Below are 21119 nucleotides of genomic sequence, written 5' to 3' on the forward strand. Positions count from 1 at the left end.
GCATTGATCTTTGCTCTTCGTTATGATGAGTGTAAACAAAGAATCATGCAAAGTATTCTGATATTTACAAAGTTGCCACTGGATCCAGGTTTGTTTGATTTGTTTATTTGAAGTGCCAAGTCCAGAGAGAACATCCTGTACCAGCTCTTCAGCTGATGTATTTATGGTGCCTCTGTGCATGGATTTTACTGTATTAGATATGATTAGCCCAACTCCTTTGAGTCACCATTTTTGTTTAAGCAAGAAGCCTCTATCTTTCATGCAGCAGAATGGCTGTTTATAGCAGGAAGTTACTCTGATGAGGGGATAAGAACAGCAGCACCCTTGAGTGCTTTTCTGCCCCTCTCCACTTCAGTATCCCAGCATAGGGCTGTGGGAGCCAGGCTTGTTCTGACGCTGTCCCTATAGTTTCTCTTGTAACTTGGCTCCCGCAGACTGTCAAAGCTATAGGGCACCAGGAGATGGGAGAGACAGCTTGGAGATGGGAACTTCGATCCAGTAGCACTTGGAGGGTCATGGGATTGGGATGCGATCTGCCCGATGTTTTCCCTCTTCCCAGTTGTGAGGTGTGTTGGTGGGGTCTCACACCTCTTCTGTAAAACTTAGGGACAGGAAGAGAGAGAAGAGGACCAAGTAGGACTGTGTGTGCTGACTGTGAAGGAATGATCAGTGTGGACCAGTGAACTACTTCAGCCCCTGTTCTGCATGGTTGGTCCTGTCTATAACATACAAACGCATGAAAGTTCTCATATGCACACATATCTGTCAGAGAAGTTCTAGATGCCCCTTCTCCCTATACCCTGTTTCAAAGGTGTAAGTTCTTCATGATTTTGCACCAGGGTCTGGGAGTAGTTACTCGGGGAAATCAAAGATGGAGGAATGCAACAGCTTGTGGCAGCAAAATGGCCTTCATAGTAAGAGTCAGTGCAAGTGTTGGGTTTGATCCACTCTCACCCTTTAAGACCCACAAAGCCTCTGCAATATACTGATCCTCCCTTGCTGAAAGAGCAGAACTTATCTGTACACACACAGCTTCGGAGCAAAACCTTCACTAGATGGACCTTCCATGTATGTCCACTGTCTAGAAAGGCATTCAGCCTGTGAGCCTGGCCCCCTTCTTTGAGTTTGTGCATACTGTTTTACATTTGTAGGATATTTTTGCTTTGTCATATCCCTTGTGACAATGTTTTCTATCTTGGAAAATGTTTGCATTGAAATGTTACCTTGAATTCCAAGTACGTGTGTCCCCCACACGCTGCCTTGCCCACTTAAAAATGATGACAGTCAAAATTCTCATCTTTAATGTGCCTTGCAAATGAAAATATGAGAATTGACTGTGAGTTGAGTTTTGCTTTGAAAATGGGAATCCCTTTTCTCAACCCCTCCAGTCCGGGGAAGAGGACAGCACAGGATCCATAGAGCTGACTAATGCAGCATGCTCTGCCTTTAATTCCACAGGGGGAAGTGACAATGGCCATTAACATTTCCACGTAGGCTGATCCATATAATCACTGAAGCTGTGATTGGTTCTTTCCTTGAAGCAAAATGTAATACATTTTCGTATTACATTGAGCTGCCGAGTTTTGGAGTAGCTCTTGAGGGGTACATTCCAGTGGTGGGTGGAGCCAAAGGCAAAGCCGGTAGAGCCAAAATGCCAGCATATTTTAGCTTAAAGGTCTTACTGCCAGCAACTAAGCCTTATGAGAGGGATTTCAGCTTTTAGAATGGGGAAAAAAAACATACAAGAGCTGGGAAACCACCAAAATGATCTGCAGTTGAGGGAAACAGGGTGGGGCCAGGGGAAGGTGAAGGGAGCATGGCCATCTGGGGAGCCTCAAGAAGGCTGGATTGGGACCCCATGAGGGCCAGACTTGGCCTGTGGGCTGCGGTTCAACACCCCTGCTTTAGAACCTGAAAGGTCACTGTAGTCTGTGTCACCCAAAATTGTAGCCCTGTGAGGATTTCTTTAATGTTCTGCACTTCAGAGAAACATAGAAGGTACATAAAATATGCTAGAATGCTGGACCATTAGAACTGGGTCCAAATAGGAGAGGATGCCTTTAATTACATCAGCCCTATTGATTTTCAGGGGAGATATTGGATATCATCATTTCTGAAAAGCTCTGAGGTTCTCTGACAATGTCCTAGGACAGTGTGTTCCATTTCTGGCCAGCTCTGTCCTATAGCTGTCTTACTAAGTGTCTGTGAAAAAGCATTATTGCATTAGTTTTCACATTCAAGAAATTCATGATTCATTCCTTTCCCTTCTGAAAAATAATCAGAATGTGTTTTCAAGCTCAATATGACTAACTGACCCCAGAGTATGAGAAGCACAGAATAAGCAATTTTAACTGGAGCACTTTCTTTTAGGGTGAGACAGTGTGAGGTTCTTTTCCTTTTACAATACCTCTCCTTGTGCCGTGTGTGCTCATATAGATAATATGCCTCCCTGTTAGGTGACTTGCCAGTGGCTGCTCAAGACGTTACAGAGCGACAACATTTACATGTTAATGACAAGCTGTGTGTTCCACAGAAAACATTTGCCTTTTGGAAGAAACCAGCAACACAAATGATGTATAAGCCCAACCAAATCAGAATTCTTGATCCTGCCATTACCAGAAGGACAGCATACGATTTGCTTCATTTGCCCACGAAGTTCTCCAGACAGGAAGTAAGTATTCTCTTATACTGATGGTTTCAAAAATTCTGATTTTTAAAGCAATGGTACATAAGGGTCACCTTTGATAATATTGGTCCAGAAAGCTTCCTGTGGGTTTCATTGTAGTGAAACTAGTGACAGTTTCTCATGATAGTGAAATTATGATGTTGTTTACCATATTTATATCCCACCTTTCTCTCCAAGGAGCTCAAGATGGTGGACATGATCCCCCCCCCCATTTTATCCTCACAGCAACCCTGTAAAATAGGTTAAGCTGAGAGAGAATTACTTGCCTAACGTCACCCAATGAGCTTCATGCCTGTATGGGGATTTGAACCTGGATCTTCCCAATCTTGATCTAACACTCTCACCACTACACCTCACTGGCTCATCATAGCTTTAAATGGTTGTTTAAAGAACAGGGACAAGGTAAAACTATGGTTTTCTTCCTGTTCTTTAAAATGTTAAAGCATTTGCTGTGTCTGAGCAGAGAATACATAATTTTCTTTCTTACATAAAAGTGAATAACTCCATTGTGTATGTAACTGGAAGAATGATACATGGAATTTTTAAGTATGCATTTGAGTTGGTTGTCCTAGCAGTACTGCAGCTGTGCAGAGAAGTTGACAAAAGTTACTAGCCTGCCTGTCCACACATTCTGCTGTTAGTCATTGTGTGCTGTCTCAGTAGCCTGAAACAAATAATTGGCTCCTTTTCCAGTCTATAACCATTTCTCTGTCTGGTCATCTGAAAGCCAGTTTTACTCTCCACAGATGACCAGGTGAGTGGCGATTCATAAGCGTGCAATATTGCTAACTTTGATCCCCCGCACACAAATCTCACAAAGATCATCCTATCTTAAAAACATTGTATTGGCTATAGAAAGAGCTTCTCAAATTCTCATTCATAATTTTTATTTTTGCACCCATTAACCAGCCCCTAGACCATTTAAGTCAGGGGTCCCCAAAATTTTTGGACCTGTGGGTACATTACCCCAGGTTTGTTTAAACCTTGTGTAGCCGTGATATATGAACTGTGAGTTTGCAATTGCTTTGAGAAAGCTAAGGCCATGTCAGCAGCAATGGTTTAAGAAAAAACCCAGGGCTTGCCTAAAATAACTGCTTACCATGTCAGCATTTGTATTAGGATTGTTTGAGTAAAGACTTTTGAATGGATTGTCTGGCAATCTAATCAATCTAATTGATTAAACAGGATGTTGTTTAAATTTATACCTGTTTGGTTTTAAATATTATATAAATGAAAACCAAAAGCAAACAATTGTGAGTGTAAAAGCAAAATAGAACCTACAGGCTGTCAATCATCTGCCTTTTAAGAGATCAACTGATTAATTAAATTAAATGTGTTTATTATCAAAGCATTTATATAGGAACCTTTTTGAGATACTATTGGTAGTGCAAGGTAACTTTAACTTCATAAATGTTACGTTGCCACTCATTGTCTGATGGAAAAGCCAACTCTAATATTATCTTTCTTGGCCTTGATCACAGTAAAACACCAGAACCAATAGAGCCTTGAAAGTAAATAGCTGTGCCCTTGGCTCACAGCTCCCACCTAATAATTCATCCCACAGCTCGGATGAATTAATTAAAGCTTTAGATTAGTTTATCTGCCAAGTAAAGCTTGTTTCTCAATTTAAAAAAATTAGCAGCTCCAGCAGATGCTTTTTAGACACACTTTAGTGCCAGCACTTCCCCACCCAAAAGCTGGGTGAAAGAAGATCTTAGCATTGGTCTGAAGCTCAGTAGGCTGGTGATCCCCACTCTGCTGGCACAGGGATCTAATTCTACAAAGTTGGGACAAATTGCTGCTTCTTGGAAATTTGGCACACCTATGTGAGATTTGAGCCCCTATAAAAGGGTAGAGGGGTGTTCAGTATAGAAGAACAGCTAGGAATGGAAGGAGTACTGTCTACATTTTGTACATCTTTCTTTAAATACTTGCTTTCAGTAAGAGCTCCTTAAAACAAATGCTAGTGTGCCTGCTGCAAAAACAACAACAAAAATAACAGTGTTTTAGGGTCCCTCAGCTTTAGAGCAGTTTTGCACTTCAGTTCCCTCTTACATGCAGTTTACATCTCTCTGCCCCATCCCCCAGCATGTGTATATATCTCTGCCAATTTGAGGTTAACACTTCATGCATCTGATGAAGGGGACAGTGTCCACGAAAGCCAGAGTAGATTTGTTAGCTTTTTAAGGTGCCCCAAAACTCTTTGTTGTTTTTGCTACAGCAGACCAACACAGCTACCCCCTCTGGAAAGTGACTGTCTTAGTACTTTTCCAGTGTGATGAGTGAGTTTGTGTACCTCCTTTTTGGCAGCTGCAGTGAAGAGAGAAGGGCAAGTATTAAGCACACAGTTTCTCAACAAGGGCCCCATTGAAAGTATCCACAATTGCTAATCACTTTTGAAAATCTTGCCTTTTGAAACCAAGATATCAACCAACTGTGTGAAGGATTTAGCAGCATTTGCAGAGGAGGAACATTGTGACCGAGCAAAAGCATGCCCCAAGACCTTCAGGCTCCCAACCCACCATCTGGCAACCAGTATGATAGAGGACACACATAAATTGTGTGTAACCACACTGGTCAATTTAGGAAAACAAAATACAGTAGGGAAAAACCTTTAGTAGGACCAATTAAAAAGTCACAAAGTAGTGAGCAGGCTTTCAAGTTCTCCAGAGCTCTTCTTTAGGCTAAATACAAATCCTCCCCTCCCCCTGCCCTACGTCTGTGGTTTTGTGTAATATCCAGCTAGAAGAAGAGTGGCAGAGAATTCAAATGCTTGCTGTTTGGTGTCATTGTAGTTGGTCCTAATAAAGGTATTTATTATTCTACAGTGGCTAGGATGTAGCCATCTAAATATAGACATTCCTTTTTATTTATCAACACTTATTTGCTAAAAAGACATAACGGTGGTGCACAACAATTTAAAACAATAAATAACAAGAATATTAAAAGAACTACATGATTTTTAGCTGCTAAATCAATAATGGAGTAGGAGTGTGGTATATCTTGACTCTGGAGCTTAAATTAAAAGTGCTTAGTTTAGGATATTTTTAGATACATACTAGAAGTACAACTTGACACTTTTTTCATTAGAGAAACATGGTTTTGCTTGTGTGGATGTGTTTGCAAATCAAATGCTTTTGTTTTATATAGTTTGTATTCTTGTGTTTTGTTTTTTAGACACCCAAACATCCTACAACAGGGTTAATTGCCATTACGTTTGCATTTCATGTATGCAGTGAAGTTCACCTGGCAGGCTTTAAGTATAATCTTGAGGACCGGAACAGTACTTTGCACTATTTTGGTAATGATACCATGTCTCTGATGACTCAGGTAATGTGCTATTTCATTTTCTAGCATTCCTGTTTATTTATTTTACTTTTGATTGGGTTATAGCCAATGATGGCTTTGTGCTAACCCAAAGCATTTCTGCAAGGCTGGGCATCTAATTATAGCCAATCCACCCTACCTTGGTGTAATCCTCTGTGCCATATCCCAGGCTGTTCCACAGCATTCCCCAAACCTTAGAAGCAGCTTTCAGGGGGCTGCAGTGGGTAGAGGAAATGGTGAAATCAGGTGCTCTGTCTTGCATAAGCCATCATCATATCTAACCCAATATTTTTATTCCTCCTAGTCAAATGACTAGAAAAAAGTTTGCCATCATTAAACAATCTGAACCCAACAAACTATGGTTTGTTTGGGGCCCAGAAGCCAGGATCTGAAACCATGCATTGAAGCTGGTTGCAAACCACAGTTCGTGCTCATGGTGACTTGCTCCTGTCTGAATTCCATTGCCAAACCACAATTAGGACCCCAATGCTCTGACTTAAGAGATTGCTGCACCTTTGAGACAGGAATGAGCTTGAAACTGAGTGCTGAAGAGATGGGTGTGTGTGAAATAGATAAGCATCTCTAAACCATGGTTTGCTTGTTGTACATCTGGAAAGTCAAACCATGGTGTGGGTTCTTAACTATGGTTAGCAGAAATGGGCATATTGCATCACTTCAGCTGCACAGTTTTAGCCTTGAACCTATCACCTCAGTTTTAGCCTTCACCTATCACCTCAGGTCTACTTCATATGTCACTTTATTTAGGTCTATGTTTAAAGGTACCTGTATGTGTATTGCTTAGATGTATTCCTCAGGGAGCCCTGACAGGCTCCACGTCCCTGGTGCGCATATGTTCAGTAGCAATCCCACCTGGGTTTGTCTCTGTATAATGTGTGAAGTGATCCTCAATATACCAAGATGCAGAACAGAGATTTTTGTAAAGTGTTAAGATGTCCTTCATTCCAGATCTTATATATATAACTGTCCAACCTAGACAGCCTTGACTCACTCCAGCAAATTATGTACAGCTGGGGTCGTCCCTCTTTTCCTTTAGGTATGTTTAATAAATAAGAACAATAATCAAGAATAATATATTAGTAATAACACCTGACATTTAAGACTTCACATACATTATGATATTATAATCCTTACAGTGATGCTGTAAAATGGGCCCTTATTGCAGATGGGCAGGGTGAAGCTTATTGAGAGTGGCTTCACTAAAGCTACCCAGTGAGTTCATGGCAAAGGCAAGATTAGAACTTCCCAATACATACAGTCAGGGCCAGAAACTGGCAGTTGGCCTTGGTACACCACCACATTGAAGTTGAAAGGAAACACACCCAGATGGGAGCGAAGTCAGGACTTTCAGCTGTAATTCAAGGGGTTTGACAAAAGTGGGGCACTAACCATTCAGGAAGGGCAGCCAGTGGCATACACAGACCCCCATCGTTGGTGGCTCAAAAGTAATGGAACAAATGGCTGACAAGCAGCTGCATGGCCAGGTGTGGCCTGTTTCCTGGGTACCCCATGACCAATCAGGCAGATGAAAGGCCTGGAGGTGGTTCTGAGTGTTACATTTGCATTTGGTAGCTGTTCACTGGAACTCCCAACATGAGGTCCAAAGAGGTGTCCATGCAAGTGAAGGAGGCCATCGTTAGGCTGAGGAAACAAAATAAACCCATCGGAGAGATAGCAAAAACAATGGGAGTGGCCAATACAACAGTTTGGAACATCCTGAAAAAGAAGGAATGAATTGGCAAGCTCAGCAACAGCAAAAGGCCTGGAAGACCACGGAAGACAACTAAAGTGGATGACCGCAGAATTCTGCTCATAGTGAAGAGGAACCCTTTCACAACATCTAGCCAGGTCCAGAACGCTCTTGCGGAGGTAGGCATGTCATTGTCAACATCTACAGTCAAGAGATGGCTTTATGAATGTAAATACATAGGCTTCACAACAAGGTGCAAACCACTGGTAACGCTCAAGAACTGACAGGCCAGATTAGTCTTTGCCAGCAAATACCTACAAAAGCCTGCCCAGTTCTGGAATAAGATTCTTTGGACGGATGAAACCAAGATTAACTTGTACCAAAATGATGGGAAGAGAAAAGTATGGAGAAGGAAAGGGACAGCTCATGATCCAAAGCATACCACATCATCTGTCAAACATGGTGGAGGCAATGTTATGGCATGGCCATGTATGGCTGCCAATGGAACCGGGTCACTGGTGTTTATTGATGACCTGCCTGCTGATAAAAGCAGCAGGATGAATTCTGAATAGGGCTATACTTTCTGCTCAGATTCAGCTGAATGCTGCCAAACTGATAGGACGCCACTTCATATTGGAAATGGATAATGATCCAAAACATACAACAAAAGCTACCCAAGAGTTTCTCAAGGCAAAGATGTTCTTCAATGGCCAAGTCAGTCACCTGATCTCAACCCAATAGAGCATGCTTTTCACTTCCCGAAGACAAGACTGAAGGCAGAAAGACCCACAAACAAGCAGCAGCTGAAGGCAGCTGCAGTAGAATCATAGAATCATAGAATAGTAGGGTTGGAAGGGGCCTACAAGACCATCAAGTCCAACCCCCTGCTCAGTGCAGGAATCCAAGTCAGAGCATCCCTGACAGATGGCTGTCCAGCCTCGTCTTGAACGCCTCCAGTGTGGGAGAGCCCACCACCTCCCTAGGCAATTGGTTCCATTGTTGTATTGCTCTAACAGTCAGGAAGTTTCTCCTGATGTTCAGCCGGAATCTGGCTTCCTGTCACTTGAGCCCATTATTCCGTGTCCTGCACTCTGGGATGATCAAGAAGAGATCCTGGCCGCCTTCTCTGTGACAACCTTTCAAGTACTTGAAGAGTGCTATCATATCTCCCCTCAGTCTTCTCTTCTCAAGGCTAAACATGCCCAGTTCTTTCAGTCTCTCTTCATAGGGCTTTGTTTCCAGTCCTCTGATCATCTTTGTTGCCCTCCTCTGAACCCTCTCCAGTTTGTCTGCATCCTTCTTAAAGTGTGGTGCCCAGAACTGGACACAGTACTCCAGATGAGGCCTAACCAGTGCTGAGTAGATGGGAACTAGTACTTCCCGGGATTTGGAAGCTATACTTCTATTAATGCAGCCCAAAATAGCATTGGCCTTTTTTGCAGCCACATCACATTGTTGGCTCATATTCAGCTTGTGATCGACAACAATTCCAAGATATTTCTCGCTTGTAGTGTTGTTGAGCCACGTATCCCCCACCTTGTAACTGTGCATTTGGTTTCTTTTTCCTAGGTGCAGAACATGGCATTTATCCCTATTAAATGTCATTCTGTTGTTTTCTGCCCAGCGCTCCAGTCTATCCAGATCACTTTGAATTTTGTTTCTGTCTTCCAAAGTATTAGCTATGCCGCCCAATATTGTGTCATCTGCAAATTTGATCAGCATTCCCTGCACCTTCTCCTCCAAGTCATTAATAAAAATGTTGAAGAGCACTGGGCCCAGGACTGAGCCCTGCGGTACCCCACTCGTTACCTCTCCCCAGTTTGAGAAGGTCCCATTGATAAGCACTCTTTGAGACCGATTCTGTAGCCAACTGTGGATCTACCTGAGAGTTGTTTCCACAACTCTCTGGCCCACTTTGAGCTAGTTTGCTCATCCGGATATCATGGGGCACTTCGTTGAAAGCTTTGCTGAAGTTGAGGTATATGATGTCTACAGCATTCCCACCATCTACAAGGGAGGTTACTTGATCAAAAAATGAGATCAGACTTGTCTGGCAGGACTTGTTTTTGACAAATCCATGTTGGCTATGAGTAATCACTGCATTGTTTAAAAGGTGCTTACAGATCGATTGCTTTATCATCTGCTCCAGAATTTTCCCAGGGATGATGTCAGACTGACTGGTCTGTAGTTCCCAGGTTCCTCCTTCTTACCCTTTTTGAAGATAGGGACAACATTAGCCCTCCTCCAGTCATCTGGCACTTCCCCCGTCCTCCATGATTTCTCAAAGAGAATAGACAGCGGTTCTGAGAGTTCTTCTGCCAGTTCCTTTATTACTCTAGGATTCAGTTCATCTGGCCCTGGAGATTTGAACTCATTCAAAGTAATGAGGTGTTCCTTGACCATATGCCTATCGATCTCAATCTGCAATCCTGCCCCTTCAGCCTGCACTTCGCCTTTGCCAGGGGGGTCATAGACCCTCTTTTGGGAGAAGACTGAGCCAAAGTAGGAATTGAGCACCTCTACCTTTTCTTTGTCATCTGTTATCGTTTTGCCATCCTTATTTAATAGCTGAACAACCATTTCTTTCCTCTGCCTTTTACTGTGCACGTACCTGAAGAAAGCCTTTTTGTTGTTTTTAGCATCCCTCGCTAACCTCAGCTCGTTCTCAGCTTTAGCCTTCCTGACGCCATCCCTGCAATTCTGTGCTATCTGCCTGTACTCTTCCTTTGTTACTTGGCCTTCTTTCCACTTCCTATACATGTCCTTTTTTGTTTTCAGGTCATCCCTAAGCTTTTTGTGAAGCCACATTGGCTTCTTCTGTTGTCTTCCACCTTTTCTTCTTGTTGGAATTGTTTGTGATTGTGCCTTGAGAATTTCTTTTTTTAAAAGCTCCCACCCATCTTGGACTCCTTTTCTCGTTAGCGTTGCTTGCCATGGGACCTTACTGATCATTGTTCTGAGTTTATTAAAATCAGCTTTCCTAAAATCCAGGGTACGCATTTGACTGCCCTCGGCTTTTGCTTCCCTTAGAACCAAGAACTCAAGTGCAACATGGTCGCTTTCCCCCAGAGTTCCTGTAACTGCTACTTTATCCACTAAGTCATCTCTGTTGGTTAGGATCAAGTCAAGGATAGCCGATCCTCTAGTTCCTTCCTCTACTTTCTGTAGGAGGAAGTTACCCGCCACACAAGTCAGGAATTTCCTGGAGGGGCCATGTTTTGCAGAATTTGTCTCCCAACAAATATCAGGGAAATTGAAGTCCCCCATTTCTACTACATCATGCTTCCTTAAAACATTGGCTATTTGCTTTTCAAAAGTTTCATCCTCGTCTTCTCCTTGGTTGGGTGGCTGGTGGTAGACTCTGACCACCGGGTTCCTTTTATTCTTTGCTCCATTTATTTTGATCCAGATGCTCTCGATGGGGCTACCAAGCTCATCCTCCTGTATTTCTGTGCAGAGCTTTGTATTTTTCACATACAGTGCAACCCCACCTCCCTTTCTGTTCCTCCTGTTCTTTTTGAACAAGTTATATCCTTCAATTGCTGTATTCCATTCATGAGAGTCATCCCACCAAGTCTCAGTTATACCTATCAAGTCATAATTTCCCTCCTGTATTAAGAGTTCAAGTTCATTCTGTTTGTTTCCCATACTCTGGGCATTAGTATATAGACATCGAAGACCATGTGCTTCATAGTCTGGCTTTCTTCCTACATGTGTCTGAAGACTATTATTGGGCGCTGTCAGAGCTGTTCTCTCCGTTGCAGTGCATGCGCCTACGTCCATTGTTACCCCCAACATTACATCTCCCTTCCCCGTAGGATTCAGTTTAAAGTCCTCCTGATGAAGTTCTTCATGCTGTGGCCAAACACATTCTTCCCATCCTTTGTGAGGTGCAACCCATCCCTTGCCAACAGCCCATCTTCCAGGAAGTATATCCCGTGGTCCCAGAACCCAAATCTCTCTTGTCGGCACCACCTTCGTAGCCAGTCATTCACCCGGAGTATTTTTCGTTCCCTTTCTATCCCTCTTCTAACTACTGGAAGGATGGATGAGAAAACTATCTGGGCCCCAAAGTTCTTGAGTTTCCTTCCCAAAGCCTCAAAGTCTGACGTGATTTCTTCATAGCTCCACTTGGCGGTATCATTTGTTCCCACATGGATGAGAAGAAAGGGATACCTGTCAGTGGGCTTTATGAGTGCAGGCAACCTTTCAGTCATGTCTCTAATTCGTCCTCTCAGGAGACAACATACCTGGCAAGTCCACGGGTCTTCGCAACATACTTGGGTCTCGATCCCACGCAGCACGGAGTCTCCCACTACTACCACTCTTCTCTTCTTGTTGTTGTAGGCCTGGGTTTCATCGCCTCTGTTTGACTGACCTTCAGCCTCTTGCTCACTCTCATGCAGGTTCCCCTGTGATTCTTCCTCTGCAGGCTGTCGTCCAGTCTTATCCGCAAGTACCTGGAATCGTTTCCACAGCTCCACTGCTTCCACTGGTGCAGAGTGGCGTCTAGCTCTTCTTCTCCTAACTGTCACCCTTTTCCAAGGAGTATCCTCTACTCCATTTTTCTTCACCTCAGCATTTCCCACTGCCTCATCTTGCTGTTGCTCTTCAAGCTTCTGGTGTTCCCTTTGCTGCTGTAGTTCCCCCATTCTGTCCAAGAACTCTTCGTGTTCTCTTATTCCCCGGAGGGTCAAGAGTCGCCGCTTCAGTCCACTTACTTTTTCTTCCAGCAGCGTGATCAACTTGCACTTGTTGCAGGTGTAGGCCATGTTGTTCTCAGGCAAGAAAACAAACATTGCACACACCTTGCAGGTCACCATCACTAGAGAGTCTTGTCCTTCCATAGCCTCTTTTCCCTTTTTGTGTCTAGCTTTGTGATTGTTCTGGACTAGCCTGTGCCTGTTCCTCTACTCAGTAGAGGTTAAAAGCAGAGTCCCACTTGTGTGAAAGTGTGTGTTACAAGACAAATAAATGGAAAAAAGTTAGTTAAAAAATATAATAAAATAAAAAATGAAAAAAAATTCATAAAGTAAAGGCCTGGCAAAGCATCTCGAGGGAGGAAACCTAGCATTTGGTCATGTCCATGAGTTCCAGACTTCAGGCAGTCATTGACTGCAAAGGATTTTCATCCAGGTATTAAAGGCAATCCTTAAGTTTGAAATGATGTTGGTTTGTTCCATTACTTTTGAGCCACCAACGATGGGTGTGTGTGTATGCCACTGGCTGTACTTCCTGAATGGTTAGTGCCCCACCTTTGTCAAACCCCTTGAATTACAGCTGGAAGTCCTGACTTCTCTCCTATCTGGGTGTGTTTCCTTTCAACTTTAATGTCGTGGTGTACAGAGGCCAACTGCCAAACCAGTTATCCTTGTTCCAATATTTCTGGCCCTGACTGTAGCTCAAATTTCTTCAGGACTGCACTCCACCGCCTCTTAAGTTGCTCTGCTGGAGTTGCCCTTCAGAGAGAGGACAAAGCTGCACTACATAGGCACAGGCATAAAGGGGCTCTCTGGATTACTCCCCACATCACCATTTCATACTTAACGTCATGCACCCAACTTACTGCAGGACCCTTGTGTCCTGCAGTAGCACAAAGTACAGTTTACAGTTGAAAGGTTAACAGAGGCACAAGCTGCGCTCATGACCCATTCACACTGCATGGTTACATGTGCATCCCCTCACAGGAATCTCTCCATAAATCATGGTCAGATTGGCCCTATCTGATCTCTGGCAAAGATCATAGAAGAACCCCACCCATTAGAACAGTCTTAAGACTTCCTTCTTCTTTTTTGCACTGCCTTCCATTATCCTGTACATTCTGATGGAAACCTGGCAGTAGGTAATTTTGTGGAAGGATCTCAGCCTTAAAGAGGCTGTGAACTAATCTGAAGGAAGTTGGTGGTCATGTGGAGAATTAATGGACACAATCCAGAGAAAGTTTGATGGGTCAAATGTGCCATGTAAATAAATGGGCTAAAATTTACAGGTAGGCTTCCACATTTTTCATCACCATGGAAGTGTGCCACTACATAACTAGCTCCAACCTGACCCCCAATCTTGGGGCTGTAAAGATGGGCAAAAAGGGAGGCAGGTGCTTCCTTAGCTGAGCAGTGGCCCTTGGCAACCTGGAGCATATCAGCTGTTCAGTGGCTAACTAGCAAGGGAGTACAAGGACCTGGTGACCATAATTTTTGGTTTGGCTATCAAGGCCAGTCAAAAATTGTGGACTCCTTGGTTTAGGGTTCTATTTGTCTCGGTAGGATTCAGGGAAATCTTTCTCCTGATATGGTCTCAGGATCAGAAAATTTACTTCTTTACTCCTTTCCTTCTTTATTAAATTCCCTATGTTTTTTGTTCTGCACAGAATGCGTACCATGACATTGCTGCGGAGCAGAGGTTTTTGAAGGAACTTGTAGACAGCAGAATTGTGATTAATCTCACAGAAGAATAAAAATGGAAACATAATCACTGTTTATAGATATTTGCCAAGATATTTAAGAAAAGGCCCGTGAAAGCCATTCTGTGCATAACTCCTCAAGTGTAGCAAAAGGAATGTCCCTGCCTTAAGTGTCAATATTTGACCAGCAAGAAACCACCAATTAACTCTTACATGTGAGTTTATCTAATAATGGAAGAAATGTTGGAGATGAATAAAAATGATGCTCTGACCTGGTTCGCATGACACAACAACTCAACATGCGCCCAGCTTGCCTTGGGTTGTTATGTCATGCAAACCCAGGCAGCAGGGGTTGTTTGAGGGTTAGACAGCCCTCAAATAACCCATGGCTTGTTTAAGGGTTATTGAGGGTTGTCTAACCCTCAAACAACCCCTGCTGTATGGGTTCACATGACATGACAAACCAAGCATCATGCAGAAATGGAGCCCATGAGTGCCCAGCACGGTAAGCCCCAAGGGTAAATTAACCAATGGTGATCTGTCCTGTCATGTTAAATAGAGGGCTAGTTTGCAAGAAAACAGAGTTTTCAATAGCCAGTTTTTCCTTCTCCTTTTTAAAAATCTTTGCCTTTTCCCTACATGATCACTTGGCACCTAGACCTTCAGAGGCATAGATTCTGTTAAATGTTTACCATGCTTGATAAAGAAAGATGTTAAAGGTTGGGTTCAGATGACATGCTAATCCACCATGGGTCGCATTCGGGAGCGACCTATGATGAGTTAGTGTGTTGTATGTGGGGGTTATTCCCACCCATGATCAGTAAGTTACCCACCCTCATTACCCGTCCTCGGCAGAGTGGGTATGGGGTCCCAAGGTGGCTTACCATGTCATCTGTTCCCCTTGGATAAATTCGGCCGCTCCATGGATAAATCACGGCAACCATAGAGACAGCTGCCTAGAGTGCCCAAAATTCCAGCGACGTTCTAGTCTGCATGGCTGAACTCTGTGGTTGCAGTCATGTAGCGATGGTTGGAGCGGCTGGAGCAACCCTGTTCCTGCTGTGGTGGCCGCAGCAGTGGTAGGACGATGAGGGAACCATGGAGCATGGATGGGTAAGGGAACCACACTGCCTGGCGTGGTTCTGCAGTTGTGTAGAGGGGTGTATGTGTCATGGTTCTCCTACCCCTCCTCACAGCGTGGTTCCACTACCCACCCTCCCCCTGTGATGGTGTTAATGGGCTCAAAGAGAAATTAAAGTACAGTGGGCTCATGAATGAGACCAAATTCAGTGCACGGATGGTAGAAATGCAGAAAGTCATTATGTTGTTGTTCATCCAGTTTAGAATAAGACTTCAAACATTGACTTTTCAAGAAGTCAATGTTTGAAGCCAATGCAAGCATAGGTGAAGGGGACACAGGTGTGATAGGGACAGTGCAGATAATGGTTCACTCTCAGCACTATTGCTTACCACATACTGAATATGTGAGTAACATGGCTGGTGTGATGCTGACCATCTGAGTCTTCTCATGAGTATCGTCAAACGTTCCATATAAGAGGAAGTTAAGTCTCCTTTTATAATGGAATTGTAGGTGAACCTAAAGCAATTGCTCTGCTCTGAAACTCCTGCATCTTAAAATATCAAAGGTGTTTTTCCTATATGAGTTGAGTTAATTCAAATGTTTCCAAGATGTTGCTGTAGATGCTTAAAACACAATATGGGGGCTGCTAGTGGAGCTTCTGAATGTTTCCAGAACTGAAGATGTTTATTTTGAACAGTATTCTATTAAATCATCATGAGGACCCAAACTCATAGTTTCTGTACCATAGAATTGCTTGTAATCCAAAAGCTAAGAAATGTTTAACAGGTTATGCAAATACAAGGCACCTCTTTTCTTTTCCTTTTTTCTTTTCTGTTTTATTAATTTTTAGCGATAATGTTGAAATATTCGCCTATAAGGGAAAAAAAGCTTGATAGCCAAGATGTTCTTTAAATGATGCACAGTGGTGGTAATTTTGTCTTCGTAGCCTTATCTCAAGTCTGCTTGAACATTTCACCAAGATCTAAGTGTAGAAACAGAATATCTATTATAGGCTTTCCCCAGATGGGCCCTCTACTTCCTTAACAGCTTGAAAGCCAGGAAAAGAAACTGCAAATTTTGGCCCTGGCTGTCTGAGTTCAGCTTCCTAATACAAGTCTTACCAGGTGTGCAGTATAGTAGAGGCGGCAACCAAACTGCAGCAACATGTACAGGGGAAACTGGATGAAGAGGGGGGACACCTTCACCTGCTGGTGCTAAAGGCCCATGAGCCCTGCCAAAAAAAATTTATACTGCTGGCAACCCTTGTGGGGGTTGTAGCGCATGCCTCCAGTATTTCTCTTGGTTTGCACTACTTATCCTTGAAATATATAGAATATACACCAATGCTTGGCCGATAAACATGGAGATAAAGTGATAACCAAAGCTTCATCTGCTTACTTCCAGCATGTTGGGCTGCTCTCAGAAGCACAAGTGCAGAGCCAGTAAAAACAGATGGCAATCCAAGAGCTGATTAGCCATGTAACTTTTCCTGAAACAAATCAATAAGTGCCAACAGAAATCTAGCATCCTTACAGAGAAGTGTGTGCTCCAAAATTATTTAAACCAAAGATCACTGTGATTCTTCCCAAGGAAGATGCTCCTAGGTTTCTGGGTCTGTTTGGTTTCAGTTTTAACCCCAGTTTTCTAATTAAGCAGAGCACTTTTTGTAAAGCGTTTAATGTTTCTTAACTTGTTAATTTGCTTAATATTCTTGTCTTTTTGTCATTTTGCAATTATTATGTTTTAAGGGACTTTCTCCCCTGAATATTTCTGTTTTGATCCACAGATAGCTTTATTGCTATGGTTTAGTGGACAGGAATTGGCAAATGTGGCGATGTAGTTATATGCCTTGAAGTATCGTTTCCTTTCCCCTATTGAAAGAAAAAAAAAATTCTATGCCGTGATAGGACATATGTATGTTAGTCTGGTGCTATTTGGTCCCAAGGTGTGCTGCAGAAAAAATAACCAGATTAACAGTGTATATGCCTCCCAGTTGGTTAATAAATGTATGGAAAATGACCCCAAATATACCCCAAATATCCACTGACAGGTACCAGGCATAGCCATTCCTGCCTATAAACACTGAGCAAAAAATAAGGAATAATCATTTTAACTATAGCGCCACTTTGCAAATAGTGAGTAGACTACCTTGATTTGTCTTCAAAAATACCACTAGCATTGAATTCTACTTTCCTTTTGATACAGCCCCCTGGAGATGTAGTTTAGTCTCAGGTGTGCACTGTGGCTTGATGCAATACAGGACAAGTCTGCTGCACCTTTAAGTACTAATGTAGAAGAGGGAATTCCAGCAGATGTAGCTGGCATGGCAAGCTGCACCTGCTGAAATTCCCTCTTCTGTGGAGGAATCCTATCCTCTTATGCATCTGGCTCCCCAGTGGGTAGTTTATTCCCCAGCTGGTACTAGGGATGGCGGAGAATTCCGCCACAGACCCCAGTGAGGTTGGATTCTAAAGAATCTGGCCCCCCGGAGTCCGTGGCGGAACAGCACCACTCACCTCCACCTCCCTGAGAATCCATCCAGAGCCAGGTCCTCCTTGCGGCGATCCTGCGGAGCCGCCAGCCAACTCTGGATCACTGGTGATACCGTCACCATTGCCGTAGCACTGGCTGAGGGGGACTGTCTCTGGATGCAAATGGTGTCCAGTATGCCATTTACGGCCGTAAAGGTCTTAGATTAAGGTAAATGCAGCCATAAATGGCTGCATTTAGCTTAAACTAAGACCTTTACGGCCGCAAATGGTGTCTGCTGCGCCATTTGCGTCCGGATCCCTTCCTGCAGTGAGTGCTCAGCGATACGGCATGGCAATGGTGGCTGTATCACTTGCTGTACGGAACTGGCCAGCGGCTCCGCGGAGTCTCAGTGGAGCTGGCCGGCAAGGATTCTGGGGGAAGGAACGGATCACCTCCCCCCCCCCGTGGACCCCCCCCCCAGACTGGCAGGTAGGGGATTCGTACATCCCTACCTGGTACCCTCCAGTGGTTTGAACTACAACTCCCAGAATTCCTGACCTGATTGGCCATGCTGGCTGGGGCTGATGGGACTTGAATTCCAAAACATGTGGAGGGCACCAGGTTGGGGAAGGCTAGGGTAGAGTGTGACTCTATAGGATTGCCCTTCCCCCAGATTTCCTTCCTTCATACCCCATCTAGAGCGCTGCTGCAATGCATGCTTTGATGATTTACGTGATTAACTGTAGTACTAGATCTACTCTGTAATCAAGGAGTATTGCACCCAAAGAGTACTTTTGTTAGGATCCAAGTGTTTTCAAAGTGAAGTCCTTTGGCTTTGCCAGGTTCTGAACTGAGGCCTTAAGATAATGGGGTCAGCTGTACCTTTCTTGAAAGCAGCATCATGTTTTCTCAATTGGTTTGATCGTTTGGAATACTGGAATATGAGGATGGCTCAGATTTACCGTTTTGAACTCTTTTCAGTATTCTAGTTCTTGATGTACTAATGTTGACTTTCTGAATGTCAAGCAACAGACACCATTATCACCTAACATGTATTAAGTAACCTTATGTTGGAGAGAAAAATGAAGTAGTGTAATTATTACATTATCATAGACTTTCAAGGGTGATCTTTTGTATTCCCCAAAGCCATCTTAACTTTCTAGTCTTTTAAAATGTAGTTGTTTTATACATTTATGTAAATTTGTGGGGAGGAAAATTCTTACCTTGGTAAATGGAAATATTCAAGGCTTTTCAACTTGGTTTGTTTTTATGTCTGTGAACCCAAATTTTGATGCCCATTGTAACTATTTGTTTGAAGTGGAATTTTAATGTGAATATGAAGAGACTTATTTTTGTTATAATAAATATGTTAAAATGCTGTGCTTGCATTTGTTGCCCTCTTTAAACTACTGTGTAAATTCAGTTGTGCATCAGTATAGCTTACTTGCACACACGTTGTACAGAATAGGGTACAAAATCATACACACCACTAAGGATGTACAGATTGTGTAAAATCTGTTCCATCTGTATTTTATGGGTCAGGCACCTTTTGTTCCAATTGTCTATTCACTGATGGAATTTGGGTTTTGTAGTTTCAGAATTTGTGCAAATATTTTGCACATGCAAAAATGCGCAGATCCCCCCCCCCTTCAAATGTGCATTTTTATGCTTTATCCAGTGGGGGAATTGTGCATTTTTGGCCTTTTTGTTATTTTTGTGTATGTTTCTATGACAAAATTTGTGCAAAAGCCCAGAGGTTTGAAAAATGATCCGCAAGTCGATGGAATCTATCTGACAGGGGGAAAGTTGGTCCACTTTGGAATCCACGGGTCAGATTCATAAAATCCAAACTCATTTGGTTCCGTTGTGGATTCTCCAACATCCCTACAGACCACATCACTTTCATTTTTGCACCAAAAATGCAAACCACTTCACACAGTGGTTTGCATTTCACACAAAAATGCAAACCACTTCACACAGTGAAAGATACATAATTTTGCCATGAAATTGTCTTTCATTTATGTACATATACATCGAAATAATGTTTCCTAACTATAAATGGTAGTTTTTTATACTTCAAAGCACAGCAACTCTCTGCACAATCCTATACGTATGTACTTCATGTTAAGTCCCATTGAGTTAAAACAGGGCTTACTTCCAGGTAAGTAGGAATAGGATGCAGCCTTAGGGACTTTACACATGCCACAGAATGGATGCCACACATAGTATCTGGAATAAATATACTCCGCTTTCTCTCTTTTTACAGAGTTCACACACAGCAGGGGATAGAGGGACAACCAAAGATCAAAATAAGCTTGTGCTAAACTTCTCATGGAGAAAAGTATCTGTAGCTGTGTAAAATTACAGGGGCTACTACTCCAACATTAGTTTGCTTCTGACTCAGCATTTGATATGGGCTGTTTCTTCATCCCAGTCCTTTGAAGTGTGGAAATGCTGGAACCACAACTACCATGGACATAACCAGCAACCACATATTCTTCTCTATTCTAGTACAAACAGCAATTTGATGTGTGGCAACTACAGATTCCCTCTTCTACACATTCCTGATAGGTACAGGGCCAGATACAAAAGAGGAAAGAGCCCTGTACCTTTCAGGAATATGTAGAAGAGGGAATTTCAGCAGGTGTAGCTTGTCATGTGATCTTTTGCATCCGGCCACCCTAGTGGTGACTCCGTAAGATGTTAATGCTAGGGCGGGCAACTTGTGGCCCTCCAGACGTTTCAGCCTACACCTGCTATCAGCCCTAGCCAGATTAGCTAATGGTGGAGGATCATGGGGATTGTAGGCCAAAACACCTGGAGGACCACAAGCAGCCCAGCCATTTTGATGTACTTCGGGCACAATCCTATGCATGTTCAGATAAAAGGCGGCAGCTATGCTAGCTGGGGAATGCTGGGAGTTTTAGGACTCTTTTTTTGTCTAAAACATGCATAGGATTGTGCCCTTAGAGGTCTCTATCTTTGAAAATGACTTGCAGAAAGACCGTTCTGGAATTAAATATATTTTAAAAGACCCTGTCTAGCCTAGCCTCTTCAGACAATGAAGACCAACGCCTTAGAAAAAACAGATGTCTTTTTAAAAAGCTTTTTTCTATTTATAGAGATTTTGTTCCTGTTTACTTTGAATTGCCATGGAAACTCTGACTTCCTCAAATGAGTTCAGTATTAGTTTGTAATAACCCTGTAACTTGGGTCTTTTCATGTGAATACATTTATCAGCATCCACCGTAGCCTATATTAAACAATATTAAACGAGGGTGGTTGTAGGTGCAGCAATTCTACCAAAGTTGTACGTTTTGGGGACCTAGAAATGAAAAGGGGGACTGCTCAAGTGGTGAAGAAATAACTCTGCACCACCAGTTCTTCATAACTGCTATATGCAAACTTATGAACAATCTAGGGAGCACCTCCTACACACACATTT

At 43.0% G+C, this 21119-nt stretch overlaps 1 protein-coding gene across 19 annotated transcripts in view; it reads left to right on the forward strand.

Annotated features, from left to right (window-relative positions):
- ST3GAL6 (ST3 beta-galactoside alpha-2,3-sialyltransferase 6) overlaps window positions 1-21119 on the forward strand; it is a 160433-nt gene that overhangs the window by 97435 nt on the left and 41879 nt on the right. For 12 of the 19 annotated variants that reach the window (XM_084843187.1, XM_084843182.1, XM_084843195.1 and 9 more), the window contains 3 exons: window positions 2534-2671; window positions 5864-6016; window positions 14089-19052. In XM_084843187.1, coding sequence (XP_084699313.1) covers window positions 2534-2671; window positions 5864-6016; window positions 14089-14175 — 378 coding nt within the window. In that variant the 3' untranslated portion in view covers window positions 14176-19052. Of the gene's footprint in view, window positions 1-2533; window positions 2672-5863; window positions 6017-14088; window positions 19053-21119 lie in introns of those variants that run through there. The other 7 variants (XR_014789052.1, XM_084843194.1, XM_084843192.1 and 4 more) reach the window with 3 other exon arrangements.

The sequence above is a fragment of the Heloderma suspectum genome, chromosome 3, assembly GCF_057233095.1.
Source record: "Heloderma suspectum isolate Gila_16-S chromosome 3, 16-S_ref, whole genome shotgun sequence".
Classification (NCBI taxonomy): domain Eukaryota; kingdom Metazoa; phylum Chordata; class Lepidosauria; order Squamata; family Helodermatidae; genus Heloderma; species Heloderma suspectum.